This window comes from Macaca thibetana, chromosome 19 (genome assembly GCF_024542745.1).
Source record: "Macaca thibetana thibetana isolate TM-01 chromosome 19, ASM2454274v1, whole genome shotgun sequence".
NCBI lineage: Eukaryota > Metazoa > Chordata > Mammalia > Primates > Cercopithecidae > Macaca > Macaca thibetana.
This window is the reverse complement of record NC_065596.1, coordinates 33,924,263-33,947,094: the sequence shown is the minus strand read 5'-3', so window position 1 is coordinate 33,947,094 and position 22,832 is coordinate 33,924,263. Positions and strand designations below refer to the sequence as shown.

The window sequence follows — 22,832 nt, the reverse complement described above, 5'->3', positions numbered from 1 at the left end:
AAGCTGGGAAAATGGAATGCTTTCCTGTTGGATCTCACATGATGCAAGAATGCACTCACCCCTTCTATTCAATAGATACTGGTTGTCCTAGCCAGAGCAATTAAGTAGTAAAAGAAATAAAACTCGGCCGGGCGCGGTGGCTCAAGCCTGTAATCCCAGCACTTTGGGAGGCCGAGACGGGTGGATCACGAGGTCAGGAGATCGAGACCATCCTGGCTAACACCGTGAAACCCCGTCTCTACTAAAAATACAAAAAACTAGCCGGGCGAGGTGGCGGGCGCCTGTAGTCCCAGCTACTCCGGAGGCTGAGGCAGGAGAATGGCCTAAACCCGGGAGGCGGAGCTTGCAGTGAGCTGAGATCTGGCCACTGCACTCCAGCCCGGGCTACAGAGCAAGACTCCGTCTCAAAAAAAAAAAAAAAAAAAAAAAAAAAGAAATAAAACTCATCCAAATCAGAAATAAGTAAAATTATATTTGTTTGTAGATGACACGATCTTCTGTGTAGAAAATCACAAAGAGTCAATCAAAATACTACTGGAGCTAACAAACACATTCAATGTATCCACACAATACAATATCAGCACCAAAAATTAGATGAATTTCCATACATTAACGATGAACAATTTTAAAAGAAAATTTAAAACACTTCCATTTGCTAGAGAACTTAAAGAAATAGGAATAACTGTAAAAAGGTGAGAAATCTGTACCTTGCAATCTAAAAACATACATCAAAATGATTAAAAACATATATATATAACCCATATTGCTGGTTTGGAAAAAGTAAGATTGTTAAATAATTATATAACCCAATGTGATTTAGATTCAACACAATACCCAGAAAAATCCCTATCAGTTTTCATTAAAGAAGCAAAAAACAGGCTGGGAAAATGGCTCCTGTCTGTTGGTCAGGCTGATCTCAAACTCCTGGCCTGAAGTGATGTACCCACCTTGGCCTACCAAACTGCTGGGATTACAGGCGTGAGCCACCACGCCCGGCCCAATCCTCTTAACATAAACACTTTAATGTCAATTAATGCTTGATGGTTTGCTATACTCATTGCACTTGGAACAATCACCTCAAAAATGAATTTTCTGATATTCTACAAGGAGTGAAATCAGACTGAAGACCTTGCCACACTCATGACATCTGTAAGATTTATGTCCAGTATGCATTCTCTGATGTCTACATCAGAGAATTCAGGTGTGAACATGAAGTAAAGGCTCTGCCACAATCATCACACTTGTGAGGTTTCTCTCCTGTACGAATTCTCCTGTTTTGCATAGGATGAAGCTTGACTGAAGACCTTGGCACAATCACATTTGTAAGGTTTCTCTCCAACATGAGTTTGCCAATGAACTGCAAAGTATGAATGATGTCTGAAAAACTTCCCGCAATTATTACACATGTAAGATCTCCATTATGGATCTCCATTATGGATTCTCCAGTGATTTGCAATGGTTGTAGCATTACTGAAGACTCTGTGACAATCATTACATTAGTAAAGTTTCTCTATACCATGGATTGCCTGATGAGGAATAAATGTTGACTGCCCACTAAAGGCTTTGCTACACTCATTACACTTGTTTCTCTCCAGTGTGAATTCTAGTATGTTGTGCCAGTGTGAGTCATGCCTGAAAGCCTTGTCACAAACTCTTACATTTGTATGGTTTCTCTCCAGTATGAATTCTCCTGTCTTTTGAGGCTTGATTTGCGACTGTAAACTTTGTCACATGCTTCACATTTCTAAGGTATCTTTCCAGTGTGAATTCTATGATGACATGCAAGCTTTGCTTTTCGATTAAAAACCTTGCCACACTCATTACACTTGTAAGGTTTCTCTCCAGTATGAATTCTATGATGACGTGCAAGGTGTGCTTGTTGATTAAAAACCTTGCCACATTTATTACACTTGTAAGGTTTCTCTCCAGTATGAAGCCTATGATGACGTGCAAGGTTTGCTTTTCGATTAAAAGCCTTGCCACATTCATTACATTTGTAAGGTTTCTCTCCAGTATGAATTGCCTTATGAATTACAAGGGCTGCATTTTGACAGAAGGTCTTGCCACACTCATTACACTTGTAAGGTTTCTCTCCAGTATGAATTGCCTTATGAATTACAAGGACTGAATTTCGACCAAACGTCTTGCCACACTCATTACACTTGTAATGTTTCTCTCCAGTATGAACTGCCTTATGAATTACAAGAGCTGAATTTCGACTAAACTTCTTGCCACATTCATTACACTTGTAAGGTTTCTCTCCAGTATGAAGTCTATGATGACGTGTAAGGTTTCCTTTTTTATTAAAAACCTTGCCACATTCATTACACTTGTACAATTTCTCTCCAGTATGAATTCTCCTATGACTTTCAAGGTTTGATTTGAATCTGAAAGCTTCATCACATTCTTCACATTTGTAAGGTTTCTCTCTAGTATGAGTTCGCCCATGAACTGCAAGGTATGAATGATGTCTGAAAAATTTGCCACATTTATTACACTTGTAAGATCTCTCTTCATTATGGATTCTCCAATGATTTGCAATGGTTGTAGCCTTACTGAAGACTTGGTGACAATTGTTACATTTGTAAAGTTTCCCTAGACCATGGATTGCTTGATGGTAAATAAGTGCTGACTGCCCACAAAAGGCTTTGCCACACTCTTTACACTTGTAAGGTTTCTCTCCAGTATGAAGTCTACGATGGCATGTAAGGGATAACTCCTGACTGAAGGTCTTGCCACAGTCATTACACTTGTAAGGTTTCTCTCCAGTATGACGTCTACGATGGCATGTAAGGGTTAACTCCTTACTGAAGGTCTTGCCACATTCATTACACTTGTAAGGTTTCTCTCCAGTATGGAGTCTACAATGGCGCATAAGGGATAACTGCTGACTGAAGGTCTTGCCACACTCATTACACTTGTAAGGTTTCTCTCCAGTATGAAGTCTATGATGGCGTGTAAGGTATGACTTCCGACTAAAGGTCTTGCCACATTCATTACAGTTGTATGGTTTCTCTCCGGTGTGAATTCTCCTATGTCTTTCAAGGTTTGATTTGAAAGTGAAAGTTTCATCACAATCTTCACATTTGTAAGGTTTTTCTCCACTATGAAGTCTACGATGGTATACAACGGATGACATATGACTGAAGGTCTTGCCACAATCATTACACTTGTAAGGTTTCTCTCCAGTATGAATTTTCCGATGTCTTTCAAGGTTTGATTTGAAACTGTAAGTTTTGTCACATTCTTCACATTTGTAAGGTTTCTCTCCACTATGAAGTCTACGATGGCATGTAAGGGTTAACTCCTGACTAAAGGTCTTGCCACACTCTTTACATTTGTAAGGTTTCTCTCCAGTATGAAGTCTATGATGGCATGTGAGGGATGACGTCCGACTAAAAGTCTTCTCACATTCATTACACTTGTACGGTTTCTCTCCAGTATGTATTCTCCTATGTCTTTCAAGGTTTGATTTGAAACGGAAAGCTGTGTCACATTCTTCACATTTGTAAGGTTTCTCTCCAGTATGAAGTCTACGATGGCATGTAAGGTATGATGTCTGACTGAAAGTCTTGCCACACTCATTACACTTGTAAGGTTTCTCACCAGTGTGACATCTACGATGGCATGCAAGATATTGTTTCCTATTAAAGACTTTGCCACATACATCACATTTATATTGTTTCTCTCCTAAATGGATTATCTGATGTTTCTTTAAGAGTGAGCTATAATTAAAGGCTTTGCCACTCTCATTACATTGGAAAGATTTTTCCCTCATGTGTACTTCCTGTTTCTGTGTGAGTAATGAAGAATTCCGGAAATTATTCCTATAGTTATTAGAGATATGAGTTTGGGGTCTACAAGAAATTCGTTGGGCTGTTGAAACTGAGGAAGCATCATTGATAGACTTCTCAACTTGATTATCAATTTTCTCTTCCGTCTGAAATATGTGCAGTTCAGGCAGATGCGAATAAAAGCTTGATCCAAGCTGATCTTTAATAGGCTTGTTTCCAGCATGCCTTTGATCATATCGGTCTGTACTACCCGTCAACTTTTTTATTTTTGTCATGGGTGCTTCATGGACAGTTCTTTCATCTTCTTGCCACTGAAACTCAAAGTTATGAATATCTTTACTAATTTCCTGGAAGCAAAAATCTCCAATGTGAAGTCTTTCCAATGTCCTTGTGTGGATCACTTCTGTATTGCCTTGCACTGTTGACGAGAAATCCTTCATCGTGTATTTGGAAGAGATATCTACAAAATATAAACACCAATAGGTTTCCAATTAAGTACAGACGGTAAATCATACTGAAATGTGTAAATATGACACACACAAAAATACTTATTTTAAACTTCCCAAACAAGATCTTCAAAGTTAGGAACACAAAAGCGTAAGATTCTTTAATAAATAAAGGGTGATTATATGTGCTTCAAATTATTTTTACAGAAGTGTATTTCCAATATCATAACAAAACACTGACAGGGCACAAACATGTGTAAGCCTAAAGTAAGGAGTATTTTTCCATTGTGACCCTAAAGTGTCCAACAGTTTGCAACAAACATATCACTGTCACATCAATGAAAAGTACATATTCTTCATATTTACAGCATATTTACTGTATACAAATAAATGCTAAAGGACCACACAATATACTATATTCATAAATAATCCACAACAAGCTCATGTAAGAATAATCAAAATCAATGGAAATTCTGTATTGTCAAACAATCATAGCACTGAGAAGATAAGAAAAGATTACAAAATTTAGCCAGGCGTGGTGGCCCACAGCTGTAGTCTCAGCTGCTCGGGAGGCTGAGGCACAAGAACCGTTTGAACCCAAGAGGTAGAGGTTGCAGTGAGCCAAGATTGCACCACTGTACTTCAGCCTGGGCGACAAAGTGAGGCTCCATCTCAAAAAAAAAAAAAAAAAAAAAAGTTAATACAATGTTTTTCTGAATAACTGTCATAAAATTACCTATATCCATGCAGAAAAAGCAAGTTGTGACATTAAGAAAAAAAATTTAGTATTTTTAGTATTTTTATATTTTTGAGGTGAAGTCTCGCTCTGTCGCAACAGGCTGGAGTGCAATGGCCCGATCTTGGCTCACGGCAACCTCCGCCTTTTGGGTTCAAGCCATTCTCCAGCCTCAGCCTCCTGAGTACCTGGGATTACAGGCACACACCACCATGCTTGGCTAATTTTTGAATTTTTAGTAGAGATAAAGTTTCAACATGTTGGCCAGGCTGGCCTTGAACTTTTGACCTTAAGTGCTCCACCTGCCTCAGCCTCCCAAAAGTCCTGGGATTGCAGGCGTAAGCCACAGTGCCTGGTGGCACTTTGTGACATTAACTAGTAGACTCATGTCAGTTATATTGCATACCACATACCAAAAAGCCTAATGTACAATCATAAAAATTAGTAAAATATTGTAACCCATAAAACTAGCAAGCAAATAACAGGTACATTTATACAACCTGCAGAATTCTAAACAATTCCCTGTTAAGAAAAAAGCCACAGCTTCTACTCACCACCAGCACACAATATATGAACTGAAATACCTGTTAAGATCACTACCTTCTGATTTATGAGGTCAAAAAAATACACAGCATTATAAGGAATAAGAAGTGACTAACGGCCTGTAATCCCAGCACTTTTAGAGGCAGGTGGATCATGAGGCCAGAGTTTAAGAGTAGCCTGGCCAACATGGTGAAACCCCAACTCTACTAAAAATACAAAAAAATTAGCTGGCCGTGGTGGCGGGCACCTGTAATCCCGTCTACTCAAAAGGCTGAGGCAGGAGAATTGTTTGAACCCGGGAGGCGGAGGTTGTAGTGAGCTGAGATCGAGCCATTGCACTCCAGCCTGGGCGACTTCGTCTCAAAAAAAAAAAAAAAAAAATTGACTAACAGTATCGGAGGGTGCAATTATGATGTCACAACTACATTTATGGAACAGGCAATACAGCAATTCTATATATATGCATTTCCCTTAGTTACCTAGTTCACGATGCATAAAATATAAAACATAGAATGTGTACTGGGAAAATATATAAACTGAGATCAGAGAAAACATTGTATAAAACAAATTGCACAATTAAAAAAAATATATGATGCAGGCTCCCTGGTCTGAATGTTCATATTGACCAAAAGCCATGTTCGGATTTCTTATTCTCCAATAGGATGTTCTTGCAGATGGGGCCTTTGAGAGAATTTGGTCATGGATGTTGACTACTCGTGAACAGGATTCGTGCTTTTATAAAAAGAGACAGTAAAGAGCTCACTGCCTGCTCCTCTTTCCACTGTGTCAGAATACAGCAGGGAGATGGCTGGGCTAAACCACGAAGAAGGCTCTCATGAGGAACCAATTTGGCTGGCATCTTGCTCTTGGATTTCCCACTTTCCAAATTCATGAGAAATAAATTTCTGTGTCTGAAGCCCCCCAGTTTAAGCTATTTCATTTTTTGTTTGTTTTTGAGACTGAGTCACGCCTATCACTCAGCCTGGAGTGTAGTGGCACGATTCTCCTGCCTCAAGAGATTCTCCCGCCTCAGCCTAGAGTCTCACTTTGTCACCCAGACTGGAGTGCAGTGGGACATTTTGGCTCACTACAGCCTCCACCTCCTGGGTTCAAGTGATTGTCCTGCCTCAGCCTCTTGATTACTTGGGATAACAGCTGTGCACCACCATGCCCAACTAATTTTTGTACTTTCAGTAGAGACAGAGTTTCGCTATGTTAGCCAGGCTGGTTTTGAACTCCTGACCTCAGGTGATTTGCCTGCCTCGGCCTCCCAAAGTGCTGGGATTACAGACTTGAGCCCCTGGGGCACAAGAATCGTTTGAGCCCGAGAGGCGTAGCTGGCTGCGGTGAGCCAAGATCGCACCACTGCACTGTAGCCTGGACAACAGAGTGAGACTCCATCATAAAAAACAAAACAAAACAAAAGGAATTAAGAAGGGAGTCAAAGTATGTCTACACAAAAAACCTATTAAACACAAAAAGTAGGAAATGAGAAATGAAGAAGAAAAAAAAACCTACAAGAAATACAGATAATATGTAACAAAAACGCAATGGTAAGGTCTTTTCCATCAGTAATGCTTCTAATGTAAATATTTAACTCTGCACTCAGAAGGTAAAGACTGGCTGAATCAACAGGAATCAATTACGTGTTGTCCACAGAAAACTCATATTAGCTGTAAAGACACACATATGCAAAAATTAAAAAAATAAAAGCCAATAGTTAGGTATGGGGATTGGGGCCTGTAAGCCCAGCTCCTTGGGAGACCATGGAGGATGTCTTGAGCCCAGGAGATCAAGACCAACTTCAACAACATGGGAAGAATCTGTCTCTAAAAAAAAATAAAACTAAAAAAGTAGCCCGGCATGGCGGCATGCACCTGTACCAGCTACTGGGGGAGGCTGAGGTGGGACAATCACTTGAGCCCAGGAATTCAAGATTGCAGCGAGCCCTGATCCCACCATTGCACTCCACCCTGGGGGACAGAGAGAGACACTGTATCTGAAAAAAAAAAAAAAAAGAAAGAAAATACAAAGATACACAAGGGCACATCCCCACTTCTGGAGGGAAGGTATCCTCACCCAGGGAGACCAGGTTCCTATAATTCTCCAACATCACGTCTCTGTATAGAGTCCTCTGAGCAGGGTCCAGACATTTCCACTCCTCCTGAGAGAATTCTATGGCCACATCCCTGAATGTCAATAGACCCTGAAATGAAAACACATTTTAACCAAATGGTTATGGGAGAAGTTCTTATCTTTACAGAAAATGAGAAGAGGAGAGAGGGGAAAGCGTGGATTTAATTGCAGTGAATGTTCTGACAAATCTGAGTGAGGGATTTTCCACCATGTTTTGTCTTCCCAGTTGTGTTTTATTATACTTTTTTTTTGAGGTGGAGTCTCACTGAGTGCCCAGGCTGGAATGCAGTGGCATGTTCTCGGTGCCCTGCAACCTCCACCTCACAGGATCAAGCAATTCTCTTGCCTTAGCCTCCTGAATAGCTGAAATTACAGGTGTGTGCCCCCATGACCAGTTAATTTTTGTATTTTTAGTAGAAACAGGGTTTCACCATATTGGCCTCAAACTCTGGACCTTGTGATCCACCTGCCGCAGCCTCTCAAAGTGCTGGAATTACAGGCGTGATCCACCATGCCCGGCCCAGAAACTTTTATTGACACATCAAGTGACACTCAGTATCTAGATGAGACAGAGTATGAGTGATGTCTTCAGAGATGACAACGTCCACAGTGAAAGATCAGAAACTAAAATCCGGCTGGGCACGGTGGCACATGCCTGTTATCCCAGCTACCCGGGGGGCTGACGCAGCAGAATTGCTTGATCCTGGGAGGCAGAGGTGGCAGTGATCCGAAATCGTGCCATTGCACTCCAGCCTGGACAACAGAAACTCCATCTCAAAAAAAAAAAAAATTAGCCGGGCATGGTGGCAGGCACCTGTGGTTCCAGCTACCTGGGAGCCTGAGGCAGGAGGATGGCTTAAGCCTGAGGGTGGAAGTTGCAGTGAGCTAAGATCGTGCCACTGTGCTCCAGCCTGGGCAACACAGTGAGACCCAGTCTCAAAATAAAAGAAAATACATGAAAAGTAGATTACTCAGAGTATGAAAATTCATTTTATATATATATAAAAATATATATATATAAAACAAAATAATGAAGCCTACACAGACTCACAAAAAACTAGATGTTAATACAAAGGGTTGTCATTTTCCCTAGATTTTCAAACTGTAAAAGTTGTTCAAAATATATACATTTGTGTGTGTGCATATGTATGTATATGTGTGTGTGTATATTGTGTGTGTGGGTGTTTACATATATGAAGTTTTTAAAAATATCAAAAGTGGCAAGTTTTGTTGACCTGAAGAGGAATCTCATCTTGCTGGAAAATGATACTTTGGCAGTATTATTGCAGTGAGCTGCGATCATGCCAATATACTCTAGCCTGGGCAACAAGAGCAAAACTTAGTCTCGAAAAAATAAATAAATAAAACATAACTATTGGGTACAGGGCTTAATACCAGAGCGATGAAATAATCTGTACAACAGACCCCGATGGCACTAGTTTACCTGTGTAACAAACCTTCACATGTGCCCCAAACCTAAAGTAAAAACATAAATATAAATTTATTTTTTTTAAGACGGAGTCTTGCTCTGACACCCAGGGTGGAGTGCAGTGGTGCAATCTCAGCTCACTGCAACTTCCGCCTCCCAGGTTCAAGTGATTCTCCTGCCTCAGCCTCCTGCGTAGCTGGGGTTACAGATGGCACGCCACCACGCCTGGCTAATTTTTTTTTTTTTTTGAGACAGAGTCTCGCTCTGTTACCCAGGCTGGAGCGCAGTGGCATGATCTCAGCTTACTGCAACCTGCATCTCCCGGGTTTAAGTGCTTCTTCTCCCTTAGCCTCCCAAGTAGTTGGGATTACAGGCACATGCTACTGTGCCTGGCTAATTTTTGTAGTTTTAGGAGAGATAGGGTTTCACCGTCTTGGCCAGGCTGGTCTTGAACTCTTGACCTCGTGATCCACCCACCTCGGCCTCCCAAAGTACTGGGATTACCTGCGTGAGCCACCACGCCTGGCCAATTTCATATTCTTAAAATAATGATGGAATAAAACGTCTTCTATCATTCATGCCTGCGTATAAACTTTCTATGCTAATTAGTAAAATTTTTGGAGTCAGAAACACAGTAACTCACTCAATTACATAAAATGTATAAAATCAGGCAGAAAACATTTCCTCATACTGGGCTCCTTTTCTAGAATTTACCATGTACTTTGTGCACTTCCATTGGCAGTTGGAAGGTGACTTCCATTGGCAGTTGCTCTGATCCTGGTCCACAGAGACCTGACAGTGCATCCAGATGTGACCCCTGAACAATCCCTGCTGCCCAACAGCACTGACACCACGGGGCCCTCACCCCGTCTCCATCCATGTCTGGTGTGAGCCCTTCCCAGGCCCATGCCCAGGGCCGCCTCTTCCCAAGTTCATGTCACTGGGTCACGAGAGATGGAATCTAAGCGAGATGAGAGGGACTGAGGGAAGGCATGGGTGAGGGTGAGCAAACCTGTCAGGCAGGACGCTTCAGACTCAGAAGATTCCCAACTCCAAGGCCCAGCGTTTCTGAAAGGAAGGAGACAGAACAATCCACCGAGAACATCATCTCACCTGAGGAAGAGCCATCCCTGACTCCTCTGCTTTCCTCTTCCTCTTCCGGGTTTCTTCCTCATGGACCAAGAGTCTTCAGAAGTCAATCCTGAATGTTAAAAATATGATGTTTATTGCTCAGAATCAACACACCCCATCCCTGTAACACAACCACACATACAAAGGACACCTCACCCTGAGGAAATACGGTCCCCTCTGCTGCCCACCGCACCAGGGACGATAAACTCCTACAGGAAAACTCCCGCTCCCCTCCTGAGGAGCCCCCACACACGCTGCAGCAGTGGGGAGCTGGGCTGGGATGAGCTCCCCTTCAGGGAAGAGACCCAGACCTGACCAAATCCCATGCAGAGGCTGGGTGAGGTGACTCATGCCTGTCATCCCAGCACTGTAGGAGGCTAAGGTGGGTAGATCCCTTGAGCTCAGGAGTTTGAGACCGGCCTGGGCAACGTGGTGAAACCCCACCTGTACCACAAATACAAAAACTTAGCCAGGCATGATGGCGCACATCTGTGTGTCTGTGGTCCCAGCTACTTAAGAGGCTGAGGTGGGAGGATCGCTTGAGCTCAGGAGTTTGAGATCAGCCTGGCCAACATGGTGAAGCTCTGTCTTTACTAAAAATAAAAAAATTGGGCCAGGCGCGGTGGCTCGTGCTTCTAATACTAGCACTCTGGAAAGCCGAGGTGGGTTAACTACTTGACGTCAGGAGTTCCAGACCAGCCTGGCCAACATGGTGAAACCCTGTCTCTATTAAAAATATAAAAAGTAACTGGGCTTGGTGGGTGTCTGTCCCAGCTACTCAGGAGGCTGAGGCAGGAGAATCGCTTGAACCCGGGAGGTGGTGGTTGCAGTGAGCCGAGATCATGCCACTGCACTCCAGCCTGGGTGACAGTGTGAGACTCAAAAATAAAATAAAATAAAAATAAAAATACAATAATTAGCTGGGTGTGGTGGCACACACCTGCAATCTCAGCTACTTGGGAGGGTGAGGCATAAGAATCACTTGAACCCCAGAGACAGAGGTCACGGTGAGCCAAGATCATGAGACTGCACTCACAGCCTGGGCGATGGAGCGAGACTATACAGAAAAAAGAAAAAAAAGCATTTCTGATATGATTGATGCAGAAATAATAAAACCTGAGTAAAGTGATACTGATGGGCAGAGGGAACTTCAGATGGGGGTGGGAAGGCGTGGGAGACAGCTCTGAGCCTAGACCTGAACGAGGAGAAAAGGGACAGTGCTGTGATCATTTAGGGACATAGGGTAAGAGCAGGGACAGTGACCAGAGACAGGAAGGGTTTTGATGTTTGGGAAAAGAGAAAAGCAAATGTGACTGGGGCAGAGGGAGTCGGGAGAGGAGGGCAAGCTCCCAGGAGGAGGCTGGACACTGGCAGGGGCCCTGGACACAGGGCTGTGGAGCTACAGTGAGGAGCTGGGCTTTTGTCCTGGGGAACACGGGAAGCTGGTGGAGGGTTCCCTGCCAGGGACTGACATGACTGCTTTAGATTTCACTGTGATATCCTCATACAGAGAAAGGCCCCGAAGATGGTCTCTGTGTCTGAGTCTACACCAGTTTCTTCCATTCTTCTTCTTTTTTTTTTTTTCATTTTTGGGGTACTGCATCCCATTTAAAATTCCAATTACAACTGGACACTCCCCTCTCCCAGAAGAAAAGCCACACCCAGACACACACTCTATTTTGCCAATCATTTCAGGGGCCAGGGTCACTCAGGTTGAGCTTTTCTGGTCTAGCCCCTCATTTCCAAGTTGCAGGGAGGCTCACTGGGCTCAGAGCGGGAACATTTTCACCATGTTACCCTGAGAAGGTCTGAGATGAGTGAAAACGTGTGTCTGAATTCTTACATGGGGGTCTGGAAGGGCTAATGGGAGGGTTGGTCTTTATCACCCCTATCCTTGAAACTTAGAGAAGCATCTTTCACACACCTGGGCTAAAGAAACTTCTTTTGTAAGGTCCTGATTCCATTGATTCCCGACATTTAATTCTTCCTTACAAGAAAATCACACTTACAGTTATAAAATGCAGAAGTGTGAACACACAGCTATTGACCTTGAAAACGGTGAAAAGAAGGTCAGCTGTAGAAGTAAGACATAAGCAAATTTTTTCAAACAAGAATACATGGGTGGCCAGGCACAATGGATCACACCCGCAATCCCAGCACTTTGGGACGTCAAGGTGGGTGGATCACCTGAGGTCTGGAGTTTGAAACCAGCCTCGCCAACATGGTGAAACCCATCTCTACTAAAAATACAAAAAATTAGCCAGCCGTGGAGGCAGGCACCTGTAATCCCATCGACCTGGGAGGCTGAGGCAGGATAATAGCTTGAACCCGGGAGGCAGAGGTTGCAGTGAGCTGAGATTGCACCATTGCACTCCAGTCTGGGCGACAAGAGCGAAACTCCATCTCAGAAAAAAAAAAAAAAAAAAAAAAAAAAAAAAAAAAAAAAGAATACACGGGAGCTTTCGGAACAGAGTTTCATGCCAATCCAGCCCATCTTTCAACATCAGTCCAGAATGGACCAGAGGTGCCTTGAGGGAAACATACACTTAATAGCTCACAGCTCAAGATTTTAACAAATGAGAGAAGGAAAGAAAACTGAAAAACAGACTAACTGGTTGAACTACACTTTGATGTTAAGATAAAAGGTCACTGACATCATTACCAGGTACACACGGAAACAATCAAACTTCTGTATTAGGTTCCAAAGGTTTTCAACAAATAATAAAGACTAGAAAGCATGCAGACCTCGATCTGAACTGGACGCAACTGATTTCAAAAAGAAACTATTTTGAAATTGTTTTTATTTATTTTTTATTTATTTTTTATTTTTTTGAGACGGAGTCTTGCTCTGTTGCCCAGGCTGGGGTGCAGTGGCCGGATCTCAGCTCACTGCAAGCTCCACCTCCCGGGTTCACGCCATTCTCCTGCCTCAGCCTCCTGAGTAGCTGGGACTACAGGCGCCCGCCACCTCGCCCGGCTAGTTTTTTGTATTTTTTAGTAGAGATGGGGTTTCACCGTGTTAGCCAGGATGGTCTCGATCTCCTGACCTCGTGATCCACCCGTCTCGGCCTCCCAAAGTGCTGGGATTACAGGCTTGAGCCACCGCGCCCGGCCTGAAATTGTTTTTAAAAAAACTCTAACAAATTCTGGGGTCAAGGGGAAAATAACCGGAAAACATACACGTACAGAAAAAAATGATGTCAGCTGATTATCGGATGTGACAAAGGCATCTTTCAGAAGTGCTTATGTATTAACAAAGAAATTCTGAAAACTAAGATTTATCTCCGCTAGGCGTGGTTGCTCATGCCTGTAATCCCAGCATTTTGGGAAGCCGAGGTGGGCGGATCACCTGAGGTCAGGAGTTCAAGGCCAGCCTGACAATGGCCAACATGGTGAAACCCCATGTCTACTAAAAGTACAAAAATTAGCTGGGCATGTTGGTGCACGCCTGTAGTCCCGCCTACTCGGGAGGTTGAGGCAAAAGAATCGCTTGAACCCAGGAGGCGGAGGTTGCAGTGAGCTGAGATCATGCCACTGCACTCCAGCCTGGGTGACTGAGTGAGATTCTGCCAAAAAAAAACAAAAAACAAAAACAAAAACAAAACTAAGATTTATCTCAAACTCAAATTGGAAAAAAAAAAAAAAAAAAGAAAGAAATGAAGAGGAAACAGAAAGAAAATAAAGTAAACGTATTACACATGAGAACACAAGTACTTTTGATGTCTCTTTTTGTTTTTTATTTTATTTTTTGTTTGTTTTTGTGAGATGGAGACTCACTCTGCCACCCAGGCTGCAGTGCAGGGGCACAATTTTGGCTCACTGCAACCTCTGCCTCCCAGGTTCATGTGATTCTCGTGCCTCGGCCTCCTGAGTAGCTGTGACTACAGGTGCACACCACCATACCTGGCTAACTTTCATATTTTTAGTAGAGACCGGGTTTCACCACGTTGGCCAGGCTGGTCTTGAACTCCTGACGTTAGGTGACTCACTCACCTCAGTCTCCCAAAGTGCTGGGATTACTGGTGTGAGCCACCACGCTTTGATGTCCCTTTTAAAAAGTACTATGTAGGCCAGGTGCGGTAGCTCATCCCTGTAATCCTAGTACTTTGAGGGGCCTACGCAGAAAGATCCTTTGAGCCCAGGATTTTGAGACTGGCCTGGGAAACATAGTGAAACCCCATTTCCACAAAAAACAAAACAAAACAAAAAGAAAAAGTAGCTGGGATTGGTGGCTCACGGCTGTGGTCCCAGCTACTCGGGAGGCCAAGGTAGGAGGATTGCTGGAGCCCAGCAGGTTGAGGCTGCAGTTAGAGGAGATCACGCCACTGCACTCCATCCTTGGCAATACAGCCAGGCCCTGTCCCAAATTAATTAATTGATTGATGTTCCAGTAGGCAGAGGCTGAGCCTCTACTACTGAGTCTAATGTTACCACTGCATACCCAGCATGCACAATTCCTGTGAGTTAAACAGCAGTGGGAGTGGACAAATTGTGCCTTAGATCCACCACAGCCAGCCGAAACCGGCAGCTCAGGACAAGTGGACCGGCCAGCAAGACCCAGATGATCCAACTCGGCTGGTCCTGTGACGAGACCAAGCTGCTGCTGAGGATGACAGCCCTGCTCTGGTCACTTTCTGAGGCTGACCAGTCTACACATGGCTGAAGCTTGAAGAAACAGCAAGCCCTGCTCTAGTCACATACCGGAAGCCGACTAGACTATGCACAGCCGAAGCTTGAGGACACGTCAAGCAAGTAAATGTAGTTAGTAATCTTAAGACTAGTAGTTTTCCTTGTAATACTAACTGTTTCTCTACTGTTCTGTCGTTCTGACCAACCTCCTCCCCCAGGCAAGGCCCTCTTCTGACCTTGCTGGATATGAATATGCTGTCCATTGTTTTGCTGTTGTTACCCACCTTAACCATGTTAGAAGAAGCCCCTATAGAAACGTGTCCCCACTGTACACATACTACCTGGTCAGGGAAGAGGATAACTAAGACTCTATTGAACCATACTTGTTATGAGTGTATAAGGACTTGCTGAAGAACTTGTACTTATAATCAGACCACCTACTCCATTTGTGACCCTGGAAATAACCAACCTTATGTATGTTATAACCCGAAGTTTTCACCTGGTGAAGAGTTTAAAATTCGTGCAAGGTCAAAAGAAAGTCCCCTCTTAAACAAAACCAAGGTCCCTCCCTTTTATCGATGGCCTATTTCTCTGTATTTTGATGCTCGTCCAGCAGCAGACCTAGACTCATCCGTCTGTGGTAACCTACCTGTACAGAGATACTATAGAAATGACTACAAATACCTATGCATGCCACCTTGTCCCCCTGGGACCCAGAAAAAGATGGTGAGTATTGCATATCGTGGCACCCCAGCACCCAACAAAGGCCAATCATGCTTACCGAAATGCCGGCAAAACCAGATTGTGAAAAAAAAACCTGTCATCCTGTAAATTTCACCATTCTAAAGCCAGACCTACCCATGCGGACTGTGGGTTACCCCATACATGTCTCCACACACCTACCCAGCAACCTACCTATACGTTATCAAAAAGGAACCCGGACCAGCAACAATTCCGAGTCTTTAAATCATTCCATAAGCGCGTAGACCAGAAGTTACCAGAGCCTCCTCCTTTAGCTAAAAACCTGTTCACTCGGGTAGCTGAAAACATTGCTAGCAGCTTAAGCGTTTCCTCATCATAGGAGACCAATGGCCTTAAGAAGCAAAAGAGTTAATGTCACAAGATAATTTAACCCTAACTGACTCTTCCCCCAAACCGATGCCCACAAGTTCAAGCGTCTAGCTCTTAAAAACTTCCATTATCAGGAGATACTGTGCTGTTCACTAAGGAAAAGCTTTTACAGACTCACTAGAAGAATTAACTTGTTTAAGACAGCAATATTATAATAAAACACTAAAGAAAACTTTGTGGCAAGGCAAAGATGACTCCAGATCACCTCATCCAAATCCATTCTTCCATTTCTCTAAACCACATCTAGTATCAGCTTGAAGCTCCAAATACCTGGCAAGCACCCTCCGATCTCTATCAGATTTGTGGGCCACGGGCCTACCGACAGTCGCCAGGAAAGTGGACAAGGGTTTGTGTACTTGAAACAATTAGACCATCTTTCTTCTTACTCCCACTGCAACAGGGAGAACCTTGAAGGTATCCTGTCTACAATAACATTAAAGAAAAAAACAAAAGGGATATAGACGTAAGACATAAAAATAGAAGATTAGAAAGACACAGATTGGCCCCCGAAAGACTAATTCAGTACTCTAGGCCGGCTACCTGGGCACAAGGTAAGTCATAAAGCTACTGCACCCCAATTTACACACTTAACCACATCCTAAAGTTGCAAGCAGTACGTAAAATCATCACTAATGAAACAGCAAATGCATTCAACTTACTGGCCCAGCAAGCCACGAAAATGAGAAATGCCATCTACCAAAATAGATTAACTTTAGACTACCTCCTAGCCCAGGAAGGAAGAGTACGTAGAAAATTTAATCTAACCAATTGCTGCCTAGAAATCCATGACAATAGGAAGGCTATTACAGAAATAACTGCCAGAATGAAAAAATTAGCCCAAGTTCCAGTCCACACTTAGAAAAAGTAGGCTCCTGAGTCCCTCTTTAGAGGCTGGTTTTCCTCCTTCAGTAGGTTCAAAACCTTAATAGGAGTAGTTCCAGCCATACTAGGAATTTGTTTAATACTCCCTTGCCTCTGACCTCTTCTTGTTAAGAACATTCAATCAACTACAGAAGCAATTGTAACCAGGCAGACTACCACTCAGCTAATAGCTCTATGTGAATATCAGCCTGTGCCTAAAGAAGAAAACCTGCTCTTTCATGAAGAATCCAGTAACAGTGATGCTTTTTATTAAAATCTTGTTTATGAAAAGCATCTAAGGGAGGAAACTGAGGCAGAAATTAAAAAAATAAATATGCATTCTTTCACTCCAAGAAAAGTAATGGGCAAGGCAAGGGTTAAAAAGAAAAGAAGAACCAGTTCTCCTCTGCCTAGCAAGCTCACTTCAAGGACAGTTATAAGATAACGCTGTTTGTGAAGTCGAAGCCAAAGGAACGGGCTCCAGACAGCTCCCCCCACCCTCCCACCCTTTCCAGAACAAGAGTGAAGAAGAAAAAAAAAAAAAAAGGACAAATGTGTGTATTTAGCTGTTTTTGTTTTCCTTTCAATGCAGCTACAAGGCCACCAGCTATGGAAGGAAACAAGTTACGCTATGCTATAGATTACGTGACCTATCATTATATGATTAACTGCTTTTATTCTGCTTCTGAAAGCAAAAAACCCCACTCTGTCTTTGTTGAAATGCTCAGCTTTTTAGATGTAAATCCACTGAGCCGGTGCAACACCATCTCTACGCCTCCTCTGCTCTCCCCATTAAATTCTCTCTTCCCTGTTACACCTCCTTGTCCCCCCACCCTCTGGCAGCCTAGATCTTCAGGTGTCCTCCCTGCTGTGGTTCTCCTTCTGTTCTCTTTGCCACTAGCACCACTCTGCTCTGTCTGCTCCGGCTCCAAATCCCTCCTCCTCTCCCTCACCCTGATGAGCCTCCCTCTTTGCTGCCCTTCTCCCTACCTTGCTGTCCTTCATCTCTCTGTACATCTAGCTTTTCTCTACATTTCTCCAGTTGCTTTTCTCCTCCTGCTTTCTTATCGTTTTCTTTTCACTTTTGCTGCCTCTCGGCAAATCCCTCAGCATCCTCTACTTTGCCATCTGTTGTGGGTCTTTCTCATTCTTCTTTTCTCTCTCTCTGGTTTTCTACTGCTCTGTCTCCTGATCCCTTTGGCCCACACAATCACAGGAGGGTTTGCAGTAAGACGCCTGCATCCCGGTGGAGCACATTTTCCAGGGGCTGGAGCTGGGCAGGCAAGAACACCCCGTGTCACAGGACAGGCCCCGGGCACCTCCCCAACGAGGGCTCGGGGAAGCGGTGACTGTGCAGGGGACACCTGGGGAACTGCAGGGCCCGGCACAAGGAGGGAGGTGAACGGGCGTGGGCGCGTTAAGACAAGGGTGGGGTCTGCAGGATCCCAGGACAAGGCAGAGGACGCGGCCTTCCCGGGACTGGGGCAGCGGCGCTGCGCTCCAGGGGCCTACGAGGGCGAGAATCCACCTATCGGGTGAGGACTTTAAAAAGCGCGGGGCTGGAGGAGTCAGAAAAAGGTTTAGAGCAGGAAAACTACGCGATAGAAAGTGTATACATTGCCCTACAGCGGGACGGGACCAGCCTCAGGGCGACCTAAAACCCAAAAGGAAGCGACCCCCGGCCTCTCACGGGGATGTCTCAATTTGCTCTGGATGAAGGACGACGGCTGCGAATATCCAGGTTTTGGGGGATCCCAAGTCCCAGTTTCAGAAGCGCTGGGCATCTGGGAAGCGCAAAGTTAATACAAGACAGGGCGAAACTCACGCGCCGTGGTGGGACCGTCACTCCACGAGATCCGCTTCCTGGTCTGCGCGAATCTGCGCGCGCAGGACAGAAGCCAGGCCTGGGCGGGACCCGCGAGGAGGTGGGCGGGGCCTGGGCGAGGTAGGGGCGGGGCGCGAGGCCGAGAGACCTTGCGCTTTAGAACCCGCAGCGGGCGGGGCCGGGGCAGGACCTGTGCGCCTCTCAGCCTTGTTCCCAGCACCTGTTTTCAGGTTTTGGCGGCGAGACCCGCCAGGAAGGCTGAGGCATGATTCAAAAGCCCTGAAATTGTCTGGAACGGGGATGGAAACTAGAATGTAAAACGCAAGGCCCGGCCTGGGCGGAACGTACGATTTAATGCTGACCGCCCACAAAACAGAAAAGAAATTCTCTCCCTTTCTATTTTCCATTCACTCGGGAGGGAGAGTGCACCCTGTGTTCGGCTTCAGAGATTTCCCTAAAGCCACCACTTGGGATGCAGGACAGACTGCTTGGGCCAGCTAGGGACGATCTGCTGGATAAACACAGCAAAGATGCGGGCGCGGGGGCGGGAGCCTGAAGTCCCAGCTACTCAAAAGCAGCAGCGGGAGGATTGCTGGGCCCGGGGGTCCAGGCCAGCCTGGGCGACAAAGTAACACCCCGTCCTGCAGGGCTCCCTTCCTTGTCTCTCTCTCTCTCTTTTTTTTTCTTCATTTTGTTTTAACGCTTTAAAATAAAATTTTGATGGTGCGAGATAGGGATACAACATTATTCTTTTCCATGTAGATAACCAGTTAGTTGTCCCAGCACATTTGTGGAAGAGATCTGTTGCTTTCTTTTATTTCTTTTCTTTGGTTTGAGACAGAGTATTTCTCTGTCGCCCAGGCTGGAGTGCAGTGGCGGGATCTGGGCTCACTGCAGCCTCTGCCTCCTGGGTTCAAGCGATTTCCCTGCCTCAGCCTCCAGAGTACCTGCCATTACATGCGCGTGCCGCCATGCCCGGCTTATTTTTGTATTTTTGTAGGCGGGTTCACCATGTTGGCCAGGCTGCTCTCAAACTCCTGACTTCAAGTGATCCACCTGCCTCGGCCTCCCAAAGTGCTGGGATTACAGGCATGAGCCACCACGCCTGGCCCCCCAAAAACTTTTTACTTTACTTTTTACTTTACTAATTGTTGAGAAAATATAATTGAAAACAAAAAGTCTTCCCCCAAATGACAAATCATCTCCACGACGATAATAGAGAAAGAAATAAAAACCATTTCACTGATAGATAAACCTTAGACCAGATTGTGATGCGAAATACAGGCAAACAGCTGAGAGGTTGAAAAGAGAGAAAGAAACTTCACTCTTCTATACAACCCATTAAGTACATGTTTTCAAGATAAACACTAATCAGTCCTCAGGGAAGAGGACTTAACACTCTTGGTCACACGTAGTTCATCGTGGCTCTACATGGTAGTGGAGGTGACCATCTGTGTCAGCTAATTAGCTTCATCCTGAGGGAGGCGGAGAAACCCTAACCCATGTCTTCTTGACAAGTGTGAGTTTTACAACATGGCGACAGGTGCCCTCTCTGGTGAGGCTCCTAGAATCCGATAGAAACTGATGTCAATAGTAAATAATAAAATTTAGAATATATGATTAAGTATAGAGTTTATGTGAACACAAAGCGTGAGGACAGCCACCTGGAAACATCAACTCTAAATGAATGGGATGAGCGTTCCCAAGTAGAGATGGTTAGGTTTCACACACGGGGAAAGACAGAGAAGCTTTAGCAGAATCACCACATTTTCCATTCAAGACCAGTGCATAGAGTGCAGCAAGTTGATTGGTTATTTTCACCAGCCTAGGTGACAAAGTGACACCCTGTCTCAAAAAATAAATAGAAATACTTCATAAAGTTACTTTCTATTATGAAGAGTTTGCCATCTTTGGATGTGTCTCATTTTAAGTGTATTTGCAATGAATTGCTCTTTGCTATGAAGAACAGACGTGTATTCACCTCCATAGTCTTCATAATCTATGAGCCAGGCACCACCATTATAAAGACCAAGAGGACTCAAGCACAGAGAGATGACATGATTTGTGTAAATTCACACCGTGTTTGGGGTGGAATGGGGACTGATCTTGTCTGGGCTGATTTCAGAGTGCGTTAACCACCATGCTCTACTGTCAAAGCCAGTTAGCGGAGTTCTTCCAATAATGAGGATACATATTTAATTTTTATTTTATATCTTGTCTGTATATTTTACACAGGTGACGTTTAATTTCATAATTTTGTTTTCGACCGGTTTCCATTGATGTGTAAAATATTACCCCAGAAGCTGATACCAATTTTGAATAAATCTTTAAAGACTTTGATAAAATGTAGATCCACTGATTGGAGTATAAAATTACAGAATCTGTCTCATGACTAAATTAGATTTAAAAGATTGGCCCCATATCAGGATAGCTACAGAGAGACTCACTTCCTTTTATACCAGGAAAGAAAGTACGGTGGCACCTACCACAGGCATTAATGGACATTCTGATATCATGTCCTAACTACATGGACATTCTGATATCATGTCCTACATGACATGAAACACTAGAGGATCATAAAATAAAGTAGGGTAGAAATTAAATTATAATGGCCCAATGCAGTGGCTGATGCCTGTAATTCCAGCACGTTGGGAGGCCGAGGTGGGCGGATCACTTGAGGTTGGGAGTTTGAGAGCAGCCTGACCAACATGGAGACACCCCATCTCTACTAAAATACAAAAATTAGCCGGGAATAGTGGTGGGCGCCTGTAATCACAGCTACTAGGGAGGCTGAGGCAGGAGAATTGCTTGAAACTGGAAGGCAGATGTAGCAGTGAACTGAGATAGTGCCACTGCACTCCAGCCTGAGTAATAAGAGCAAAATCATTTCAAAAAAAAAAAAAAAAACTGTCTCTATTTTCCGAAGGGGGCCAGCCCCCCCACATCTGTGGGTGTTTCTTGTCAGTTGGGATGAGGGACTGAGAAAAGAAATGAGAGACAGAGACAAAGCGTAGAGAAAGAACAGTGGACCCAGGGGACCCGCACTCAGTATACGGAGGACCCGCATCGGCACTGGTCGCTGAGTTCCCTCAGCATTTATGGAACACTATCTCTACCTTCTTGGAAAGGGGGATGTGGCAGGACTATAGGGTAATGGTGGGGAGAGGGTCAGCAGGAAAACATGTGAGTAAAGGACTCTGTCGGCCCGGCGCGGTGGCTCAAGCCTGTAATCCCAGCACTTTGGGAGGCCGAGACGGGCGGATCACGAGGTCAGGAGATCGAGAGACGATCCCGGCTAACACGGTGAAACCCCGTCTCTACTAAAAAATACAAAAAAATAGCCGGGCGAGGTGGCAGGCGCCTGTAGTCCCAGCTACTCGGGAGGCTGAGGCAGGAGAATGGCGTGAACCCGAGAGGAGGAGCTTGCAGTGAGCTGAGATCCGGCCACTGCACTCCAGCCTGGGTGACAGAGCAAGACTCCGTCTCAAAAAAAAAAAAAAAAAAAAAAAAAAAAAAGGACTCTGTGTCATAAATAAGTTTAAGGAAAGGTGCTGTGCTTTGATGTGCACGTACACAGACATCTCGGTGCATTAAAAGGCAGTATTGCCGCCAGCATGTCTCACCTCCAGCCCTAAGGTGATTTTCGCCTATCTCAGTAAATAGAACATACTATCAGGTTTTACACGGAGACATTCTATTCCCAGGGATGAGCAAGAGACAGATGCCTTCCTCTTATCTCAGCTGCAAAGAGGCCTTCCTCTTTCACTCATCCTCCTCAGCATAGACCCTTTCTGGATGTCGGGCTGGGGGATGGTCAGGTCTTTCCCTTCCCATGAGGCCATATCTCAGGCTATCACATGGGAAGAAAGCTTGGACAATACCTGGCTTTCCTGGGCAGAGGTCCCTGTGGCCTTCCACAGTGTATTGTGTCCCTGGGTACTCGAGATAGAGAATGGCGATGACTTTTACCAAGCATACTGCCTTCAAGCACTTGTTTAACAAAGCACATCCTGCACAACCCTAAATCCATTAAACCTTGAGTCAACACAGCACATGTCTCTGCAAGCACAGGGTTGGGGCTAGGGTTACAGATTAACAGCATCTCAAGGCAGAGGAATTTCTCTTAGTACAGAACAAAATGGAGTCTCTTATGTCTACTTCTTTCTACATA

The 22,832-nt window shown here is 44.4% G+C and overlaps 1 protein-coding gene and 1 pseudogene across 1 annotated transcript in view; both read right to left on the bottom strand.

The window, feature by feature from the left end:
* Positions 1–1,075: 1,075 nt before the first annotated feature.
* Positions 1,076–22,832, bottom strand: part of LOC126943016 (zinc finger protein 813-like) — a 46,520-nt gene continuing 24,763 nt past the window's right edge. The window contains exons 2-4 of the mRNA XM_050771270.1: positions 10,198–10,285; positions 7,599–7,725; positions 1,076–4,254 (exon numbers count right to left, since the gene is read on the bottom strand). Of these exons, the coding sequence (XP_050627227.1) occupies positions 1,745–4,254; positions 7,599–7,725; positions 10,198–10,212 (2,652 nt within the window). The 5' untranslated portion in view covers positions 10,213–10,285 and the 3' untranslated portion in view covers positions 1,076–1,744. The remainder of the gene's footprint in view (positions 4,255–7,598; positions 7,726–10,197; positions 10,286–22,832) is intronic.
* On the bottom strand, positions 1,078–1,724 carry LOC126941685 (putative zinc finger protein 137; annotated as a pseudogene).